This window comes from Pseudophryne corroboree, chromosome 8 (assembly GCF_028390025.1).
Source record: "Pseudophryne corroboree isolate aPseCor3 chromosome 8, aPseCor3.hap2, whole genome shotgun sequence".
In the NCBI taxonomy this organism is placed as follows: Eukaryota; Metazoa; Chordata; class Amphibia; order Anura; family Myobatrachidae; genus Pseudophryne; species Pseudophryne corroboree.
In genome coordinates, this window is record NC_086451.1 from 400430371 (window position 1) to 400449953 (window position 19583).

The window sequence follows — 19583 nt, forward strand, 5'->3', positions numbered from 1 at the left end:
TTTTGGAAGGGACATCCTGCGTGACACTGCAGTGACACTCCTAGATGGGCCCGGTGTTTGTGTCGGCCACTAGGGTCGCTTATCTTACTCACACAGCTACCTCATTGCGCCTCTTTTTTTCTTTGCGTCATGTGCTGTTTGGGGAGGGTTTTTTGGAAGGGACATCCTGCGTGACACTGCAGAGACACTCCTAGATGGGCCCGGTGTTTGTGTCGGCCACTAGGGTCGCTTATCTTACTCACACAGCTACCTCATTGCGCCTCTTTTTTTCTTTGCGTCATGTGCTGTTTGGGGAGGGTTTTTTGGAAGGGACATCCTGCGTGACACTGCAGTGACACTCCTAGATGGGCCCGGTGTTTGTGTCGGCCACTAGGGTCGCTTATCTTACTCACACAGCTACCTCATTGCGCCTCTTTTTTTCTTTGCGTCATGTGCTGTTTGGGGAGGGTTTTTTGGAAGGGACATCCTGCGTGACACTGCAGTGACACTCCTAGATGGGCCCGGTGTTTGTGTCGGCCACTAGGGTCGCTTATCTTACTCACACAGTTACCTCATTGCGCCTCTTTTTTTCTTTGCGTCATGTGCTGTTTGGGGAGGGTTTTTTGGAAGGGACATCCTGCGTGACACTGCAGTGACACTCCTAGATGGGCCCGGTGTTTGTGTCGGCCACTAGGGTCGCTTATCTTACTCACACAGCTACCTCATTGCGCCTCTTTTTTTCTTTGCGTCATGTGCTGTTTGGGGAGGGTTTTTTGGAAGGGACATCCTGCGTCACACTGCAGTGACACTCCTAGATGGGCCCGGTGTTTGTGTCGGCCACTAGGGTCGCTTATCTTACTCACACAGCTACCTCATTGTGCCTCTTTTTTTCTTTGCGTCATGTGCTGTTTGGGGAGGGTTTTTTGGAAGGGACATCCTGCGTGACACTGCAGTGACACTCCTAGATGGGCCCGGTGTTTGTGTCGGCCACTAGGGTCGCTTAGCTTAGTCATCCAGCGACCTAGGTGCAAATTTTTGGACTAAAAATAATATTGTGAGGTGTGAGGTATTCAGAATAGACTGAAAATGAGTGTAAATTATGGTTTTTGAGGTTAACAATACTTTGGGATCAAAATGACCCCCAAATTCTATGATTTAAGCTGTTTTTTAGGGTTTTTTGAAAAAAACACCCGAATCCAAAACACACCCGAATCCGACAAAAAAAATTTGGTGAGGTTTTGCCAAAACGCGGTCGAACCCAAAACACGGCCGCGGAACCGAACCCAAAACCAAAACACAAAACCCGAAAATTTTCAAGTGCACATCTCTACGTATTGGCCCTCATTCCGAGTTGATCGGTCGCAAGGCGAATTTAGCAGAGTTACACACGCTAAGCCACCGCCTACTGGGAGTGTATCTTAGCATCTTAAAATTGCGAACGAAGTATTCGCAATATTGCGATCACAAATTACTTAGCAGTTTTAGAGTAGCTCCACACTTACTCTGCCTGTGCGATCAGTTCAGTGCTTGTCGTTCCTGGTTTGACGTCATAAACACACCCAGCGTTCGCCCAGACACTCCCCCGTTTCTCCGGCCACTCCTGCGTTTTTCCCGGAAACGGTAGCGTTTTTATCCACACGCCCCTAAAACGCCGTGTTTCCGCCCAGTAACACCCATTTCCTGTCAATCACACTACGATCGCCGGAGCGAAGAAAAAGCCGTGAGTAAAAATACTATCTTCTTAGCAAAATTACTTGGCGCAGTCGCAGTGCGAACATTGCGCATGCGTACTAAGCGGATTTTCACTGCGATGCGATGAAAACGAACGAGCGAACGACTCGGAATGAGGGCCATTATACGTGGTAGGGCATTCCACAGAGTGGGTGCAGCCCGAAGAAAGTCCTGCAATCGTGCATGAGAGCAAGTAATGAGTGTGGATGAGAGACGTAAATCTTGAGAAGAGCGGAGAGGTTGGGTTGGGAGATATTTTGAGATGAGTGAAGAGATGTACATTGGTGAAGTATGGTTAATGGCCTTATGTGTGAGTAAAAGTATTTTATATTGAATACGGTAGAATACATGTAACCAATGGAGGGACTGACAGAGTGGATCTGCAGACGATGAATGTCTAGCAAGGAAGTTTCGCCTCGCAGCTGCATTGTAGTGGTGAGAGTCTCTTTTTGATAAGATCAGTAAGAAGAATATTGCAATAATCAATGCGGGAGATAATGAAAGCATGGATTAGAGTTTTTGCAGTGTCATCTGTAAGTCATGGTTGGATTTTAGATATGTTTTTCTCTGACGTCCTTGTGGATGCTGGGACTCCGTCAGGACCATGGGGAATAGCGGCTCCGCAGGAGACTGGGCACAAAAGTAAAAGCTTTAGGACTACCTGGTGTGCACTGGCTCCTCCCCCTATGACCCTCCTCCAAGCCTCAGTTAGATTTTTGTGCCCGAACGAGAAGGGTGCATACTAGGTGGCTCTCCTGAGCTGCTTAGAGTAAAAGTTTAAGTTAGGTTTTTTATTTTCAGTGAGTCCTGCTGGCAACAGGCTCACTGCATCGAGGGACTAAGGGGAGAAGAAGCGAACTCACCTGCGTGCAGAGTGGATTGGGCTTCTTAGGCTACTGGACATTAGCTCCAGAGGGACCGATCACAGGCCCAGCCATGGATGGGTCCCAGAGCCGCGCCGCCGGCCCCCTTACAGAGCCAAAAGACTGAAAAGGTCCGGGAAATCGGCGGCAGAAGACGTCCTGTCTTCAATAAGGTAGCGCACAGCACCGCAGCTGTGCGCCATTGCTCTCAGCACACTTCACACTCCGGTCACTGAGGGTGCAGGGCGCTGGGGGGGGCGCCCTGAGACGCAATAAAAACACCTTAGATGGCGAAAAATACATCACATATAGCTCCTGGGCTATATGGATGCATTTAACCCCTGCCAGTTTTCCTTAAAAAAGCGGGAGAAAGGCCGCCGAGAAGGGGGCGGAGCCTATCTCCTCAGCACACAAGCGCCATTTTCCCTCACAGCTCCGCTGGAAGGACATCTCCCTGACTCTCCCCTGCAGTCCTGCACTACAGAAACAGGGTAAAACAAGAGAGGGGGGGCACTAAATTGGCAGTTTAATCTATACAGCAGCTATATAAGGGAAAAACACTTATATAAGGTTATCCCTGTATATATATAGCGCTCTGGTGTGTGCTGGCAAACTCTCCCTCTGTCTCCCCAAAGGGCTAGTGGGGTCCTGTCCTCTATCAGACCATTCCCTGTGTGTGTGCTGTGTGTCGGTACGTTTGTGTCGACATGTATGAGGAGGAAAATGGTATGGAGGCGGAGCAATTGCCTGTAATAGTGATGTCACCCCCTAGGGAGTCGATACCTGACTGGATGGTCTTATGGAAGGAATTACGTGATAGCGTCAGCACTTTACAAAAGACTGTTGACGACATGAGACAGCCGGCAAATCAGTTAGTGCCTGTCCAGGCGTCTCAAACACCGTCAGGGGCTCTAAAGCGCCCGTTACCTCAGATGGTCGACACAGACCCAGACACGGATACTGACTCCAGTGTCGACGGTGAGGAAACAAACGTGATTTCCAGTAGGGCCACACGTTACATGATCACGGCAATGAAGGAGGTTTTGAACATTTCTGATACTACAAGTACCACAAAAAAGGGTATTATGTGGGGTGTGAAAAAACTACCCGTAGTTTTTCCTGAATCAGATGAATTAAATGAGGTGTGTGATGAAGCGTGGGTTTCCCCCGATAAAAAACTGCTAATTTCTAAAAAATTATTGGCATTATACCCTTTCCCGCCAGAGGTTAGGGCGCGTTGGGAAACACCCCCTAGGGTAGATAAGGCGCTCACACGCTTATCAAAACAAGTGGCGTTACCGTCTCCTGATATGGCCGCCCTCAAGGAGCCAGCTGATAGGAAGCTGGAAAATATCCTAAAAAGTATATACACACATACTGGTGTTATACTGCGACCAGCAATCGCCTCAGCCTGGATGTGCAGTGCTGGGGTGGCTTGGTCGGATTCCCTGACTGAAAATATTGAGATGCATTTCTATATATGCGAGATGCACAGAGGGATATTTGCACCCTGGCATCAAGAGTAAGTGCGCTGTCCATTTCTGCCAGAAGAGGGTTATGGACGCGACAGTGGTCAGGTGATGCGGATTCCAAACGGCATAAGGAAGTATTGCCGTATAAAGGGGAGGAGTTATTTGGGATCGGTCTATCGGACCTGGTGGCCACGGCAACGGCTGGGAAATCCACCTTTTTACCCCAGGTCACCTCTCAGCAGAAAAAGACACCGTTTTTTCAGGCTCAGTCCTTTCGTCCCCATAAGGGCAAGCGGGCAAAAGGCCACTCATTTCTGCCCCGGGGCAGAGGAAGGGGAAAAAGACTGCAGCAGGCAGCCTCTTCCCAGGAACAGAAGCCCTCCCCCACTTCTGCCAAGTCCTCAGCATGACGCTGGGGCCTTACAAGCGGACTCAGGTACGGTGGGGGGCCGTCTCAAGAATTTCAGCGCGCAGTGGGCTCACTCGCAAGTGGACCCCTGGATCCTGCAGGTAGTATCTCAGGGGTACAAATTGGAATTCGAGACGTCTCCCCCTCGCCGGTTCCTGAAGTCTGCTTTACCAACGTCTCCCTCCGACAGGGAGGCGGTATTGGAAGCCATTCACAAGCTGTATTCCCAGCAGGTGATAATAAAGGTACCCCTCCTACAACAGGGAAAGGGGTATTATTCCACGCTGTTTGTGGTACCGAAGCCGGACGGCTCGGTGAGACCTATTTTAAATCTGAAATCCTTGAACACTTACATACAAAGGTTCAAATTCAAGATGGAGTCACTCAGAGCAGTGATAGCGAACCTGGAAGAAGGGGACTATATGGTGTCTCTGGACATCAAGGATGCTTACCTCCATGTCCCAATTTGCCCTTCTCACCAAGGGTACCTCAGGTTTGTGGTACAGAACTGTCATTATCAGTTTCAGACGCTGCCGTTTGGATTGTCCACGGCACCCCGGGTCTTTACCAAGGTAATGGCCGAAATGATGATTCTTCTTCGAAGAAAAGGCGTCTTAATTATCCCTTACTTGGACGATCTCCTGATAAGGGCAAGGTCCAGGGAACAGTTAGAGGTCGGAGTAGCACTATCTCAAGTAGTGCTACGACAGCACGGGTGGATTCTAAATATTCCAAAATCGCAGCTGATTCCAACGACACGTCTTCTGTTCCTAGGGATGATTCTGGACACAGTCCAGAAAAAGGTGTTTCTCCCGGAGGAGAAAGCCAGGGAGTTATCCGAGCTAGTCAGGAACCTCCTAAAACCAGGCCAAGTGTCAGTGCATCAATGCACAAGGGTCCTGGGAAAAATGGTGGCTTCTTACGAATCGTTTCCATTCGGCAGATTCCATGCAAGAACTTTTCAGTGGGATCTGCTGGACAAATGGTCCGGATCGCATCTTCAGATGCATCAGCGGATAACCCTGTCTCCGAGGACAAGGGTGTCTCTCCTGTGGTGGTTTCAAAGAGCTCATCTTCTAGAGGGCCGCAGATTCGGCATTCAGGACTGGGTCCTGGTGACCACGGATGCCAGCCTGAGAAGCTGGGGAGCAGTTACACAGGGAAGAAATTTCCAGGGCTTGTGGTCAAGCATGGAAACGTCATTTCACATAAATATCCTGGAACTAAGGGCTATTTACAATGCCCTAAGTCAAGCAAGGCCTCTGCTTCAGGGTCAGCCGGTGTTGATCCAGTCAGACAACATCACGGCAGTCGCCCACGTAAACAGACAGGGCGGCACAAGAAGCAGGAGAGCAATGGCAGAAGCTGCAAGGATTCTTCGCTGGGCGGAAAATCATGTGAGAGCACTGTCAGCAGTGTTCATTCCCGGAGTGGACAACTGGGAAGCAGATTTTCTCAGCAGACACGATCTCCACCCGGGAGAGTGGGGACTTCATCCAGAAGTCTTCCAAGTGATTGTAAACCGTTGGGAAAAACCAAAGGTGGACATGATGGCGTCCCGCCTCAACAAAAAACTAGACAGGTATTGCGCCAGGTCAAGGGACCCTCTGGCAATAGCGGTGGACGCTCTGGTAACACCGTGGGTGTACCAGTCAGTGTATGTGTTCCCTCCTCTGCCTCTCATACCAAAGGTACTGAGGATTATAAGACGGAGAGGAGTAAGAACTATACTCGTGGCTCCGGATTGGCCAAGAAGGACTTGGTACCCGGAACTTCAAGAGATGCTCACGGAGGATCCGTGGCCTTTACCTCTAAGAAGGGACCTGCTTCAGCAAGGACCCTGTCTGTTCCAAGACTTACAGCGGCTGCGTTTGACGGCATGGCGGTTGAACGCCGGATCCTGAAGGAAAAAGGCATTCCAGGTGAAGTCATCCCTACCTTGATTAAAGCCAGGAAGGATGTAACTGCACAACATTATCACCGTATTTGGAGGAAATATGTTGCGTGGTGCGAGGCCAGGAAGGCCCGACAGAGGCTGATTAATTTACCAAGAGATGAGGTATAGATTGAGAAAAGCAGAGGACTTAAGACCGAGCCTTGTGGTACTCCAACTGAAAGAGGTAGCAAAGTGGAGGTGGATTCAGAGAAGTGAACACTGAAGGAGCGATTAGATAGGTAGGATAGGAACCAAGGGCCCCATTCAGACCTGAGTGCATGCTAGGTTTTTTCGCTGCACTGCAATCAGGTCAGAACTGAGCATGCGTATGCACCGCAATGTGCATGCGTGTCGCGCTGGTATTAAGCAGATCGTTGCTGAGCGATGGATTCAACGAAGAATCCATTTGCACAGCTGATCGCAAGGAGATTGACATGAAGAAGGTGTATGTGGGTGGCAACTGACATTTTTCTGGAAGTGGTTGGAAAAATGCAGGCGTGTCCAAGCGTTTGCAGGGCTAGTGCCTGACGAAAGAAAGAAAGAAAGACATAAGAGAGATAATTAAATCGAGTGATACCCCTCTGCGGCAGAGCGGAAGCACAGTGAGTGACACACACCCTCCAGTAACTGTCTGGTAGCCGGAGTTTGAATAAAGGATGCTGTGTAAATAAACATTTCTGCACAGTGCAGTGGGTTGCTTGCTGCTCCGGTGCTGAAATGATAGACAACACTAACCACACTTCTTGTTGCACTAGCCATACCCACTCGCGGAGACCTGAGTTGGGGGGCCCTTAGAAATTTTGCTATGGGGCCCACGAAGTACTAGTTATGCCTGTGAATCAGCCTACTAAGAAATCCTATGGATATGCAGCAAGTTCTTCAGAAATAAGACATTGTATCCATTGTGCATACAAGATCACAGTCGCAAGCTGTGACATGCCCGGTCACGACACTCCTCCATTTTAATTACTACTACCTTGTTACCGCCAACAAATGGTCCATTCTTGTCACTTAATTTACAGATAAGTCCCCTCTGCGACCGACGTCACAAGCCCATCTTAGCACATACACAGTGCAATTCCAACCCATGTACAATGGCAAAAAATCATACCATTGCATCTACACTGCATATATCTTTGAATCATGCTCATAGTTAAAAGTTTTGGATGAGGATTCCACTGTGAAGGTTTGTATTGACAGTTTGTTGGAGCTTTCTAGATAAGTCAGTTTTAGCATTGCCATTTAGAGGTCTTCTAGTATAGACAATAGAGCGTATATAATAGGACTTACTGTACTTTGCTATTCGCAGGCTTGGCTTTTACAAAAAACATGAAGAGGTGGAGGACACTCCGTCGGTTTTCTATGCCTGTTTTGCGGGATCTTGGCTTTGGGAAAAGGAGCACTGAAGACCATATTCAAGAAGAGACATCCCGCCTAGTTGCAGAACTAAAGGAGACTAAAGGTTAGTACTAAATGTCAAATTAAACAAAACTTTGATGCTGCTTTAAACATATACAGTCATTCCATGTGGCGTGTTGCCTGTACTCTGCAGTGTAACGGCCAACAGGAGACTCCTGACTTACACATCATAAAGAAAAGTGGCCCAGCATTGCGGGTAGAGGATGGCTGTGAAAAAATCAGCTAGATGGGTTGGCCATCAAAACCCTGAGCATCACATATGCCCCAGTTTTGCCCTTTAAGACAGTCCTTAACCAAGCTACAATTGTTTTCCAAACAGGCATTTTGACTTTGAAACACATAGAAGAGAAGCTAAGGCTAATGAATAGAGTTGCTCCCAGGTTCCAGAAAGCTTGCTCAATACCTTATGCTAGAACACAAAAAGAAAAAGTATTCCACATTGGGGCACTCATCTGTAAGTGGCTGTAATGATATTTCTAAATCTAGGTGCAGGACGACTCCCTCTAAAACGTCACCTTTATTATAATTAGTATAAAATACCAGTCATGGGTAGCTAGCGAAGTATTAGAAGAAAATGTGTGAAAAGTGAATAGTGTAGAAGAAAAATCAAAAATAAAAATAGAACACACACCAGTCTCAAATATGATCAATCAGTTAGATAATTCTCTCCTATAATGATTATACAACTATATCGTTGTGCTTGTTATCAATATTGACCTATAGGATTATATACATAAATTGTGCGCTCCCCTCATTGGGATATGGGCTTATTGTTAGGGTATTTTGAATTGGGAGATCCACTTTAATATTGGTCACAGTGTACTACAATCACAGTCAGCAATTCGCGTACTGATGCCATGAGTAGGTAAAATTCTGACACACTTGTGATTATTACTCATGTAGACAAATTAATGGAGTACCATGTCTTAATAAGTGATGATTCTATTCTTGTGATCCTAACTTGCTACACATTCCAGTCTGATTTGTATGAAAACTGAGGTTCTGCAGCGATATAATCTGAACACTTCTCTGTGCAACAGCGGAATCACTTAGATTAAATTGATGTTCTTGTCTAACATGCATTAACACAGGTCAGTTGAGGGGTTAATCTTATATGCGAAATGCGCATTGGTTAGCACGCCACCCACCTTCTGGGTGCCGTGTTTTTAAATGATCACACTGTCTCTATACATTATATCTTATTGTGCAATATGTATATGTTGATTATTGAGATAATCTGATATCCGGGGCACCGGATCAAATGTACCGTAGGATACTATTAGATATTAATTAAGTGTTGTCTACCTCTCACCTGGGATATAGTAAAGCTTATTTGGGCACAGTTGAGAGAACGAGTCTGATATAATGCACTATTGCTATTAACGGCATTGAACAACAAGACACGCTGTAAACTGACACTCGATCTCTCTCTTTTATCCAGCCAGCACATTAGGGATTAATTCATAGAAACGGTTAGCTCAATATCCATATACAGAATAGATCCCTCACTATGTTATATGGCAACTGCATGAGAACGTAACTGGCAGCACATGTGGTGGATACAATGTAAAGTAGTCAGGTTATGCTAACACTGACACGGCTGATTTTGATACATTTGTAGCGGATCAGTGTGAATGAGTCCACTATTTGTACAACACGTTTGTGATACCTTGTATTGTAGTCAGACCATTCTAGCCTGACTTAATCAGCCGTAGACATACTGCACTAAGTGAAAAAGATTATTATCTCAAGTGTATGTCACCAAGACTCTCCGACTGAGCTACAATTTTACGGCCTGATTTAGCTGCTTCTGATTGATTACACATAGGAGCAGGGAGACTTAGGACACCTACCAACTCCCGGAGAGTTTGGAATGTTATGCTCCAGTAAGATTAACCCCTCAACTGACCTGTGTTAATGCATGTTAGACAAGAACATCAATTTAATTTAAGTGATTCCGCTGTTGCACAGAGAAGTGTTCAGATTATATCGCTGCAGTACCTCAGTTTTCATACAAATCAGACTGGAATGTGTAGCAAGTTAGGATCACAAGAATAGAATCATCACTTATTAAGACATGGTACTGCATTAATTTGTCTACATGAGTAACAATCACAAGTGTATCAAAATTTTACCTACTCATGGCATCAGTACGCGAATTGCTGACTGTGATTGTAGTACACTGTGACCAATATTAAAGTGGATCTCCCAATTCAAAATACCCTAACAATAAGCCCATATCCCAATGAGGGGAGCGCACAATTTATGTATATAATCCTATAGGTCAATATTGATAACAAGCACAACGATATAGTTGTATAATCATTATAGGAGAGAATTATCTAACTGATTGATCATATTTGAGACTGGTGTGTGTTCTATTTTTATTTTTGATTTTTCTTCTACACTATTCACTTTTCACACATTTTCTTCTAATTGTTAGGGTCTCCTGCCCTGTGCTGCCACGTCGTCATGGCAACCGGGAGACAAGTGCTAGTGGAGTAACCTGAGCGCAGCTGATACTCCGGTTCGGGTCTTTTGCTGTGCAGTGGTTACAGGCTCTGTGCACGGCAGGGGATCCGGTGCTGGTTTTTGTGCTCACAGTCTGTGAGGTCTGAGTGGGGCGTGGACAGCACCTGCTTTATAAGGCCTCTTTTCAGGGTAAGCAGATGCTGCTGAATCTCTGTTGGTTAGTCAGTTCATGAAAGTTAGCCAGTACTGTGTAGCTTTGTATTTGTTGTTGCTTACTGCAAATAGGCCTGGGGATTTGGTATTACACTCTGCCAATCCAGACCTAGCAGTAAGACTGGAGTCAGTCGTTTAGCTTGCTGGGGTTCTGTTATTACTCTGTGAACTTAGCAAGTTTGCGGCTGTATTCTAACACTTGCCTGTCTAATCCTGTCTCACTGTGCTAGGTGTCAGGGGTCAGTTTAGTGGCAGTAAGCTTAAACCTGTGCACTGCAAGTGAGAATCAGGATTGTGGAGGCTCTCCTTGTGTCTATCATTCCATCTCTGACCAAGGAGTTTACTGCCACACCCGTTGGTAACCCTTTAGGGTTTTGCTGTTGCCCTTAGCAACAGCATTTCGGGTTCTCTACGTATTAAAACACAACATCTTGCTTTTTACATCTGAGCAGTTCTAATACAAGGGAGATACCCAGTTCCTTAGCCTCTGGGCTTCTCTGTTCACTGTGTGTGTATTTTGTTACCCTATCACCTTCTGTGTACGTTATGTCATATTCCCCAGTTTGTCTGTGAGTCCATTTGTTTTGCATAACAGTTCAAACACCAGTACATTCCTGCAGACACTGGAGTGCATAACAGTTCTGACACTAGTACTTTCCTGCAGGCACTGGTGTGCATAACATATTCAGCAGCCTAATACTCCTGTTGAAATTTTGTGGGAATATGGAGCATACCCCTCAAAATACGTTGCAACAGGTGGTCGATCAGGTGCAGGTCCTGACTCGACAATTTAATGATTTGTCCATTAAAATGCACACCTCCCAGGCTGCTGGCGGAGCTCCCGCAGCAGCAGCACCTGCAGGGGTTAAGGAGCCGAAAGTAAATCTCCCGGATCGTTTTTCTGGAGATCGCTCGCAGTTCTTTTGTTTCAAGGAGAGCTGCAAGCTATACTTCCGGCTTAGGCCTCAGTCTTCTGGGTCGGAGATTCAGCGGGTGGGCATAGTGATTTCCTTGCTACAAGGAGACCCACAGGTCTGGGCATATGGGTTGCAGCCTGACTGTCCATCGCTTAAAAGTGTTGATGCTTTTTTTACGGCACTGGGCATGTTGTATGATGACCCTGACAAGACGGCCTCAGCCGAGGCTCAGATTTCGATCCTTAAGCAAGGGCGAAGGCCAGTTGAGGTTTACTGTACGGAGTTTCGGAGGTTGGCCCATGATACCCAGTGGAATGACCCAGCCCTGAGACACCAGTACCGAAGAGGTCTTTCTAACCAGATAAAGGACCAACTGGTACAATATCCCTTGCCTGATAGCTTGGATCAGCTCATGCAGTTATCCATCCGGGTGGATAGACGGCTGAGAGAGCGTAGGCTTGAAAGGGAGACTGAGATTTCCTTCCTTCCCAAGGGAACCTCAGACTCTGAGGAATTTTCTGAGGAGCCTATGCAGATTGGGGCTACCCGCCTCTCCTCGCGTGAGAAGACGCGGAGGAGACAGCAGGGGTTGTGTTTGTACTGTGGGAATAAAGGTCATGTGGTAGTATCATGCCCAGAAAAGCCGGAAAACTTCAGGGCCTGAGGGTGATGGGAAATATCCTGTCAGGCCAGAAGTCAGAATTTCCCAAGAAGACTTTTATCATTCCGGTGACCTTGAAGATCCTCGGTCAAACTGTCAAGACTGAGGCCTTTGTGGACAGTGGGGCCGACGGGGTTTTTATGGACCGCCAATTCGCCCTAAAACACTCTGTTCCCTTAGTACCCTTGGCATCGGAAATTGAGATTTGTGGGTTAAACGGGGAACCATTATCCCAAGGTAAAATTACCTCTTGCACTAGCCAGATTTCTTTGTTTATTGGAGCCACACACTCTGAAAAATTGTCCTTTTATGTGACTGTCTGTACTTTTGCCCCATTGGTGTTGGGGTTACCCTGGTTAAGGGCCCACAATCCTCAATTTGACTGGGTCTCTGGGGAGATTCTTAGTTGGGGTACTGATTGTTTCAGGAGTTGCTTGAGCCTTCCAGTCAGGCTCTCGCAGCTAAGTTTGCCAGGATTGCCAGGGTGTTATGCAGATTTTGCGGACGTGTTCTCCAAAAAAGTTGCAGAGGTACTACCTCCCCATCGCCCCTATGACTGTGCCATTGATTTGTTGCCAAATGCTAAGCTTCCCAAGAGCAGGTTGTACTCCCTGTCACGTCCTGAGACTCAGGCTATGGCAGAGTACATTCAGGAGAACTTGGCTAAGGGATTTATCAGACCTTCACAGTCTCCAGTTGGGTCGGGGTTCTTCTTCGTGGGTAAAAAGGACGGTTCGTTGCGACCCTGCATCGACTTCAGGGAATTGAACCGTATCACGATTAAAAACTCATACCCACTGCCTCTCATTTCGGTCTTGTTTGACCAGCTTCGTACTGCCACCATTTTTTCTAAGATTGACCTACGCGGTGCGTACAATCTAATCCGAATAAGAGAGGGGGATGAATGGAAGACTGCCTTTAATACCCACTCAGGGCATTATGAATATTTGGTGATGCCTTTTGGGCTCTGTAATGCCCCGGCAGTCTTCCATGATTTCATGAATGATGTGCTCAGGGAATATTTGTATAGATTCTTAGTTGTATACTTAGATGACATCCTAATCTTCTCCCATTCCCTGGAGGAACATCGGAAGCATGTACGCTTAGTCCTCCAGAAACTCAGAGACCACCGGCTTGGGGCGAAGCTGGAGAAGTGCGAATTTGAAGTTCAGCAAATCGCATTTCTAGGATATATTATCTCCCCAAAAGGTTTCCAAATGGAGGGTTCCAAGGTACAGGCAGTCCTGGATTGGGTGCAGCCCACTAGTTTGAAGGCGCTTCAGCGTTTCCTGGGCTTTGCGAATTTTTATAGACGATTTATCGCTGGATTTTCGTCTATAGTGGCGCCCTTGGTGGCACTCACTAAGAAAGGGGCGGATGTTGCTCACTGGTCTTGTGAGGCTAAAGCGGCTTTTGCCCGTCTCAAAAGGGCATTTGTTTCGGCCAAGGTGCTGCGACACCCAGATCCAGAGCGTCCTTTTGTGGTGGAGGTGGATGCCTCTGAGATGGGTATTGGGGCAGTGCTTTCTCAGATGGGAGTGTCTGATAATCGCCTTCATCCCTGTGCTTACTTTTCCCGTAAATTTTCGCCTGCCGAGATGAATTATGACGTGGGTAACCGGGAATTGTTGGCTATTAAGGATGCACTCGAGGAGTGGAGACACTGGCTTGAGGGGGCTAAGTTTGTGGTCTCAATTCTCACTGACCATAAGAATCTGGCATATTTAGAGTCAGCGAAGCGTCTCAATGCCAGGCAGGCACGATGGGCTTTGTTTTTTGCTCGCTTTAATTTTTTGATAACATATCGCCCTGGGTCAAAAAACATCAAGGCTGATGCGCTCTCGCGGAGTTTTGCTCCAATCCAGGAGACCACCGAGGAGCCGTTGCCCATTGTTTCCCCATCATGTATTAAAGTGGGCATTACCCAGGACCTCTTATCATTAGTCCTTAGAGCACAGGAGCAGGCTCCTCCAGACCTTCCGGTAGGTCTTTTGTTTGTGCCTCCTAGGTTAAGACAGCGAGTGTTCCTGGAATTTCATGCCAAGAAGTCGGCAGGTCACCCGGGTATTGCCAGAACTCGGGAGTTGCTATCTAGGGCGGTGTGGTGGCCCTCGGTGGCTAAGGATGTGGATCAGTGGGTTCGGGCATGTGACATCTGTGCCCGAAATAAGACTCCTAGAGGGGTTCCTGTTGGCCCATTACATCCACTCTCTATCCCATCTAAGCCATGGACCCACATTTCAATGGATTTTGTGGTGGACTTGCCCAAATCCTCGGGGATGACAGCCATCTGGGTTGTCGTTGACAGGTTTTCGAAGATGGCGCACTTCGTTCCACTGGTTGGGCTGCCATCAGCCAGACGCCTGTCTGAATTATTTATGCTGCATGTTGTGCGTCTCCACGGGTTGCCACTTGATGTGGTCTCTGACCGCGGATCCCAGTTTGTGGCCAAATTCTGGAGGGCATTTTGTTCCGATCTCCAGATTTCTGTCAGCTTGTCGTCAGGCTACCATCCGCAGTCTAATGGGCAGACTGAAAGGGTGAACCAGTCCTTGGAGCAGTTCCTCAGGTGTTATGTCTCCAAGTGTCAGACTGACTGGGTTGCTCATCTGTCCATGGCGGAGTTTGCCTATAACAACGCGGCTCACTCTGCTACAGGGATCTCTCCCTTCCTTTGTGTGTATGGGCATCATCCTAAGGCCAATTCTTTTGACCCCCTGGACTCCACGCCTGGTGGTTCCTCTGTGGTTTCGGTCCTTAGAGGTATTTGGCGGAAAGTGAAGAAAGCCCTTGTGTCTGTGTCATTAGTGACCAAAAGGGTTTTTGATAAGCGGAAAAGACCCTGCAGCTTCAAATTAGGAGACTTCGTCTGGTTGTCTACCAAGAATTTGAAGTTGAGACAGCCATCTCATAAGTTAGGGCCCCGGTTCATCGGCCCTTATAAGATCACCAGGGTTATCAATCCGGTGGCATTTCAGTTAGATCTGCCCCGTTCTTTGGGTATCAATAAAACATTTCATTGTTCCCTTTTAAAACGGGCGATTAGTAATCCTTCTTCCAGTGGAAGACCTTCCCCTCTTCTGATACGTGGCCAGAGGGAGTTTGTTGTTGAAAGGATTCTTGACTCCAAGGTGGTTCGGGGTCGGCTGTCATTTTTGGTGCACTGGAAGGGGTATGGCCCGGAGGAGCGGTCGTGGGTGCGCAGTTGTGATCTTCATGCCCCCAGACTGATACGCTCTTTCTTCTCGCAGTTCCCCGATAAACCCGGTGGTAGGGGTTCTTTGACCCCTCGTCAGAGGGGGGGTACTGTTAGGGTCTCCTGCCCTGTGCTGCCACGTCGTCATGGCAACCGGGAGACAAGTGCTAGTGGAGTAACCTGAGCGCAGCTGATACTCCGGTTCGGGTCTTTTGCTGTGCAGTGGTTATAGGCTCTGTGCACGGCAGGGGATCCGGTGCTGGTTTTTGTGCTCACAGTCTGTGAGGTCTGAGTGGGGCGTGGACAGCACCTGCTTTATAAGGCCTCTTTTCAGGGTAAGCAGATGCTGCTGAATCTCTGTTGGTTAGTCAGTTCATGAAAGTTAGCCAGTACTGTGTAGCTTTGTATTTGTTTGTTGCTTACTGCAAATAGGCCTGGGGATTTGGTATTACACTCTGCCAATCCAGACCTAGCAGTAAGACTGGAGTCAGTCGTTTAGCTTGCTGGGGTTCTGTTATTACTCTGTGAACTTAGCAAGTTTGCGGCTGTATTCTAACACTTGCCTGTCTAATCCTGTCTCACTGTGCTAGGTGTCAGGGGTCAGTTTAGTGGCAGTAAGCTTAAACCTGTGCACTGCAAGTGAGAATCAGGATTGTGGAGGCTCTCCTTGTGTCTATCATTCCATCTCTGACCAAGGAGTTTACTGCCACACCCGTTGGTAACCCTTTAGGGTTTTGCTGTTGCCCTTAGCAACAGCATTTCGGGTTCTCTACGTATTAAAACACAACATCTTGCTTTTTACATCTGAGCAGTTCTAATACAAGGGAGATACCCAGTTCCTTAGCCTCTGGGCTTCTCTGTTCACTGTGTGTGTATTTTGTTACCCTATCACCTTCTGTGTACGTTATGTCATATTCCCCAGTTTGTCTGTGAGTCCATTTGTTTTGCATAACAGTTCAAACACCAGTACATTCCTGCAGACACTGGAGTGCATAACAGTTCTGACACTAGTACTTTCCTGCAGGCACTGGTGTGCATAACACTAATACTTCGCTAGCTACCCAAGACTGGTATTTTATACTAATTATAATAAAGGTTACGTTTTAGAGGGAGTCGTCCTGCACCAAGATTTAGAAATATCATTACAGCCACTTACAGATGAGTGCCCCAATGTGGAATACTTTTTCTTTTTGTGTTCTAATATGATTAATTTATTCCAGGGAGCACCCCCAAACTAATGATTAATACTAACAATTTCTTCTAAGAACTGTTTTTGACTAAACAATGGGAAGTAACTGATTGATATGAATATATGACCTATATGATCTGTGTGGATTTTTTCTTCATTTGGAATCAATACCTTATGCTGTCTGGCAGAAGGTGTAGCTGGAGTTGGACAGGCTGGAAGTTGAAGAAATCTTATCTAAGGTGAAATGGAGCCCTTGGGCATTTCCAGTCATTCCAATAGTAAAGAAAAATGGCACTATATGGCTTTGAAGGAAATTTAAAGTCACTATAAATCCAGTATTGCAGACAGATCGCTACCCATTACCAAGAATTAAAGATATATTTGCACATCTTGCAGGAGGATAAAGGTTAAGTAATATTTACCTAGCTGATTTATACAGCACCTACAAATGTAGAGGGTGATTTGAAGGTGTTCCTCACCATTAACACACTCAAAGGACTTAACAGGTACAATCATTAGGTGTTTGGCATTGCTTCTGCCTCTGTCCTTAGGCAACGAGCCATGGACGAAGTTTTACAACGGGTGCCTGGTACCCAATACCATCTGGATGATATTATTGTGGCTTGTCTGATGCAGAACACCTTGAAAACCTGAATCTGGTGTTGAAGCATGTCACAACTGTGTTTGTCTTTGGACCCGGACTAGGTGTTTTGGCTAGTATGGATTCTGAGGTGGTTATATGTAAACTGGGAGGCTTGGTATAATTCCTACTCATGAGCTAGAACAGGATTGCAGGATGAAAGATGTGAACTATTATGATGATTGGACTAATCAAGATGAAACCGTACTTAACTGATACACAGGGACAGTAAATTAATCATCAAAGAAACTGGCACTAGTAGGGGACTGGCAGAATAATGTCAATGGGGTTGATCTGGAATCAGAGCTGGCCTTAGCTATAGGCAAGTTAAGAATTTGCCTAAGGCATTTGCAATGCCTAGGGGCATTAAAACATGTCTGCAGTATCTCATTTTGGGAGAGACCAAGGAACAGTCTGCAAACTATTTCTACTTTACCAACATGGTTGCTTACACTTGTATACCCTGTGATTAGACTTGGCTAGTAGATTGCAGACTGTCCCTTACTCTCAGCATGAGTGACTTGTGAGAGTCAGAGAATGTACATACCCGCAGACTGCAATTCTTGGACCTCACTGTGACACACATATTCACTGACTATGGGGGTCATTCCGAGTTGATCGTAGCTGTGGTAAATTTAGCACAGCTACGATTGTTAACTCAGACATGGGGGGGGACACACCCAGCACAGGGCTAGTCTGCCCCGCATGTCTGTGCCGGTCCCCCCGCACAAATACAAAAGCATAGCACAGAGGCGATGCCTTTGTATTTGAGGAGTAACTCCTGGCCAGCACAGCTCCTGCGGCTGGCTGGGAGTTACTCGTTGCTCTTGTTGGCTGCAGCGTCTGCAGGACACGTCACACAGCCGCTGTGGCCGCCCCATAATGGTCCAGCCACACCTGCATTGACCGGACCGCTCCCCCTAAACGGCAGCTTAACCCAGCCGTTCAGCCCCCTTCCGCCTAGCGACCGCCTCATGCGCAGTTCCAACCCGATCGCTGTACTGCGAAAAACTGCAGCAGCGATCGGGTTGAAATGACCCCCTATGTGAGGTTATTACTGGATGGCTCCATATGGCTCCATATAATGTCATGTGTATTTAGGCATACTGCTTGTGCTTAAAATGGAAGGAGCACCCTGTCATCCTGTGTATATCCCTTATACCTGTGTAACCCCCAGGTGTCTGCGGCACATAACATGGGCAGTGTTCTTCCCACACTATACAGGTATTTCTCAGTCAGTTCACGAGTAGAATTCAACTGCCACTCAGCACTGTAACATATTCATTAAGTCGCATTGCGCTATTTCTATACGAAATGTCAGTGAAGCATGACTTTCGAATATGTCAGACTGGAGGGCAGAGCATATTCCTCACACAGTATAAAATAAAGGGTGAAGACAGTGGACGATTGCTACATATTTGTTACTCTACTTTTTGTATAACCAGTAAGTATGGCAATATCTGGACATTGCTGCCATCTGTGTCCAAACAGCAAGTTGAGCTGGCTATCTGTGTCCATTTGAGGTGGTTGGTGCACAAGTGATACATCTGTCCGGTGTAATATTGGTTTTCTATAGAACACCTTATCGTTGATATAATAATTGTTTTACTGTACAATTTTAGAATTTTAGTGGATGTTACAATAAACATCAGGTGTTTTATTAATTGTGGGCTTTGCGCCATTTTCTGGGTGTCTATGTTCTTGTTGTAAGGGTATTTTTCAGGAGAACAAAATATCCAACAGAGTGCTACCAAGTGACGATCTAAAACTTCCACGTATAACCCTAGTTGGGGATTCAATCAAGTCCTAGAAAGAACATTTGCGAACTGCTATCAGGATTTTTACTGTTTTTTAGTTGGTTATGGACTTCATTATGGACAATCATATCTGAATATAGCACCCTCCGGTTTCCATTTGTCTACACATCTCTTTGTTCCCACTAACAGGGGTTCTACTGCGAGGTGCGACTGATTGAAGTGCAAGATAAGGGTAACTTTGTTGTGTATATGTATGTATGTGTATATATATATATATATATATATATATACAAAACTGAAAAAACTGCGGTACTCAGGGACTGATAGAAAAGTCAATGCATTAGACAATACAAAACATCCATCTATTATATATATATATATATATATATATATATATATATATACGTGTATGTATATATATATATATATATATATATATATATAGTTGTGGGTGTCTACACTCTCCAATAATATATTGAATAGTGGGGTGCTCCAATAAAGACTAACAGTCCAAAATACAAAAATATATATGAATAAAAAATCATGCACTCACCAATATAAAGCAGGCGGTTTTAATACAGTTTTTTAAAGTGGAAAAAAAGGACATGTCGCTTTTTTGCACTTTAAAAAAACTGTAATAAAACAGCCTGCTTTAAATTGTGAGTGCCTAAATGGAATATTTTTATTCTTATATAATATATATACAACAATGGCCGGCACTCCAACAAA

The 19583-nt window shown here is 46.2% G+C and overlaps 1 protein-coding gene across 1 annotated transcript in view; it reads left to right on the forward strand.

Moving 5' to 3' along the window:
• LOC134949292 (cytochrome P450 2G1-like) overlaps positions 1-19583 on the forward strand; it is an 83588-nt gene that overhangs the window by 19435 nt on the left and 44570 nt on the right. Inside the window, exon 3 of the mRNA XM_063937790.1 lies at positions 7700-7852. Within this exon, the coding sequence (XP_063793860.1) occupies positions 7700-7852 (153 nt within the window). The remainder of the gene's footprint in view (positions 1-7699; positions 7853-19583) is intronic.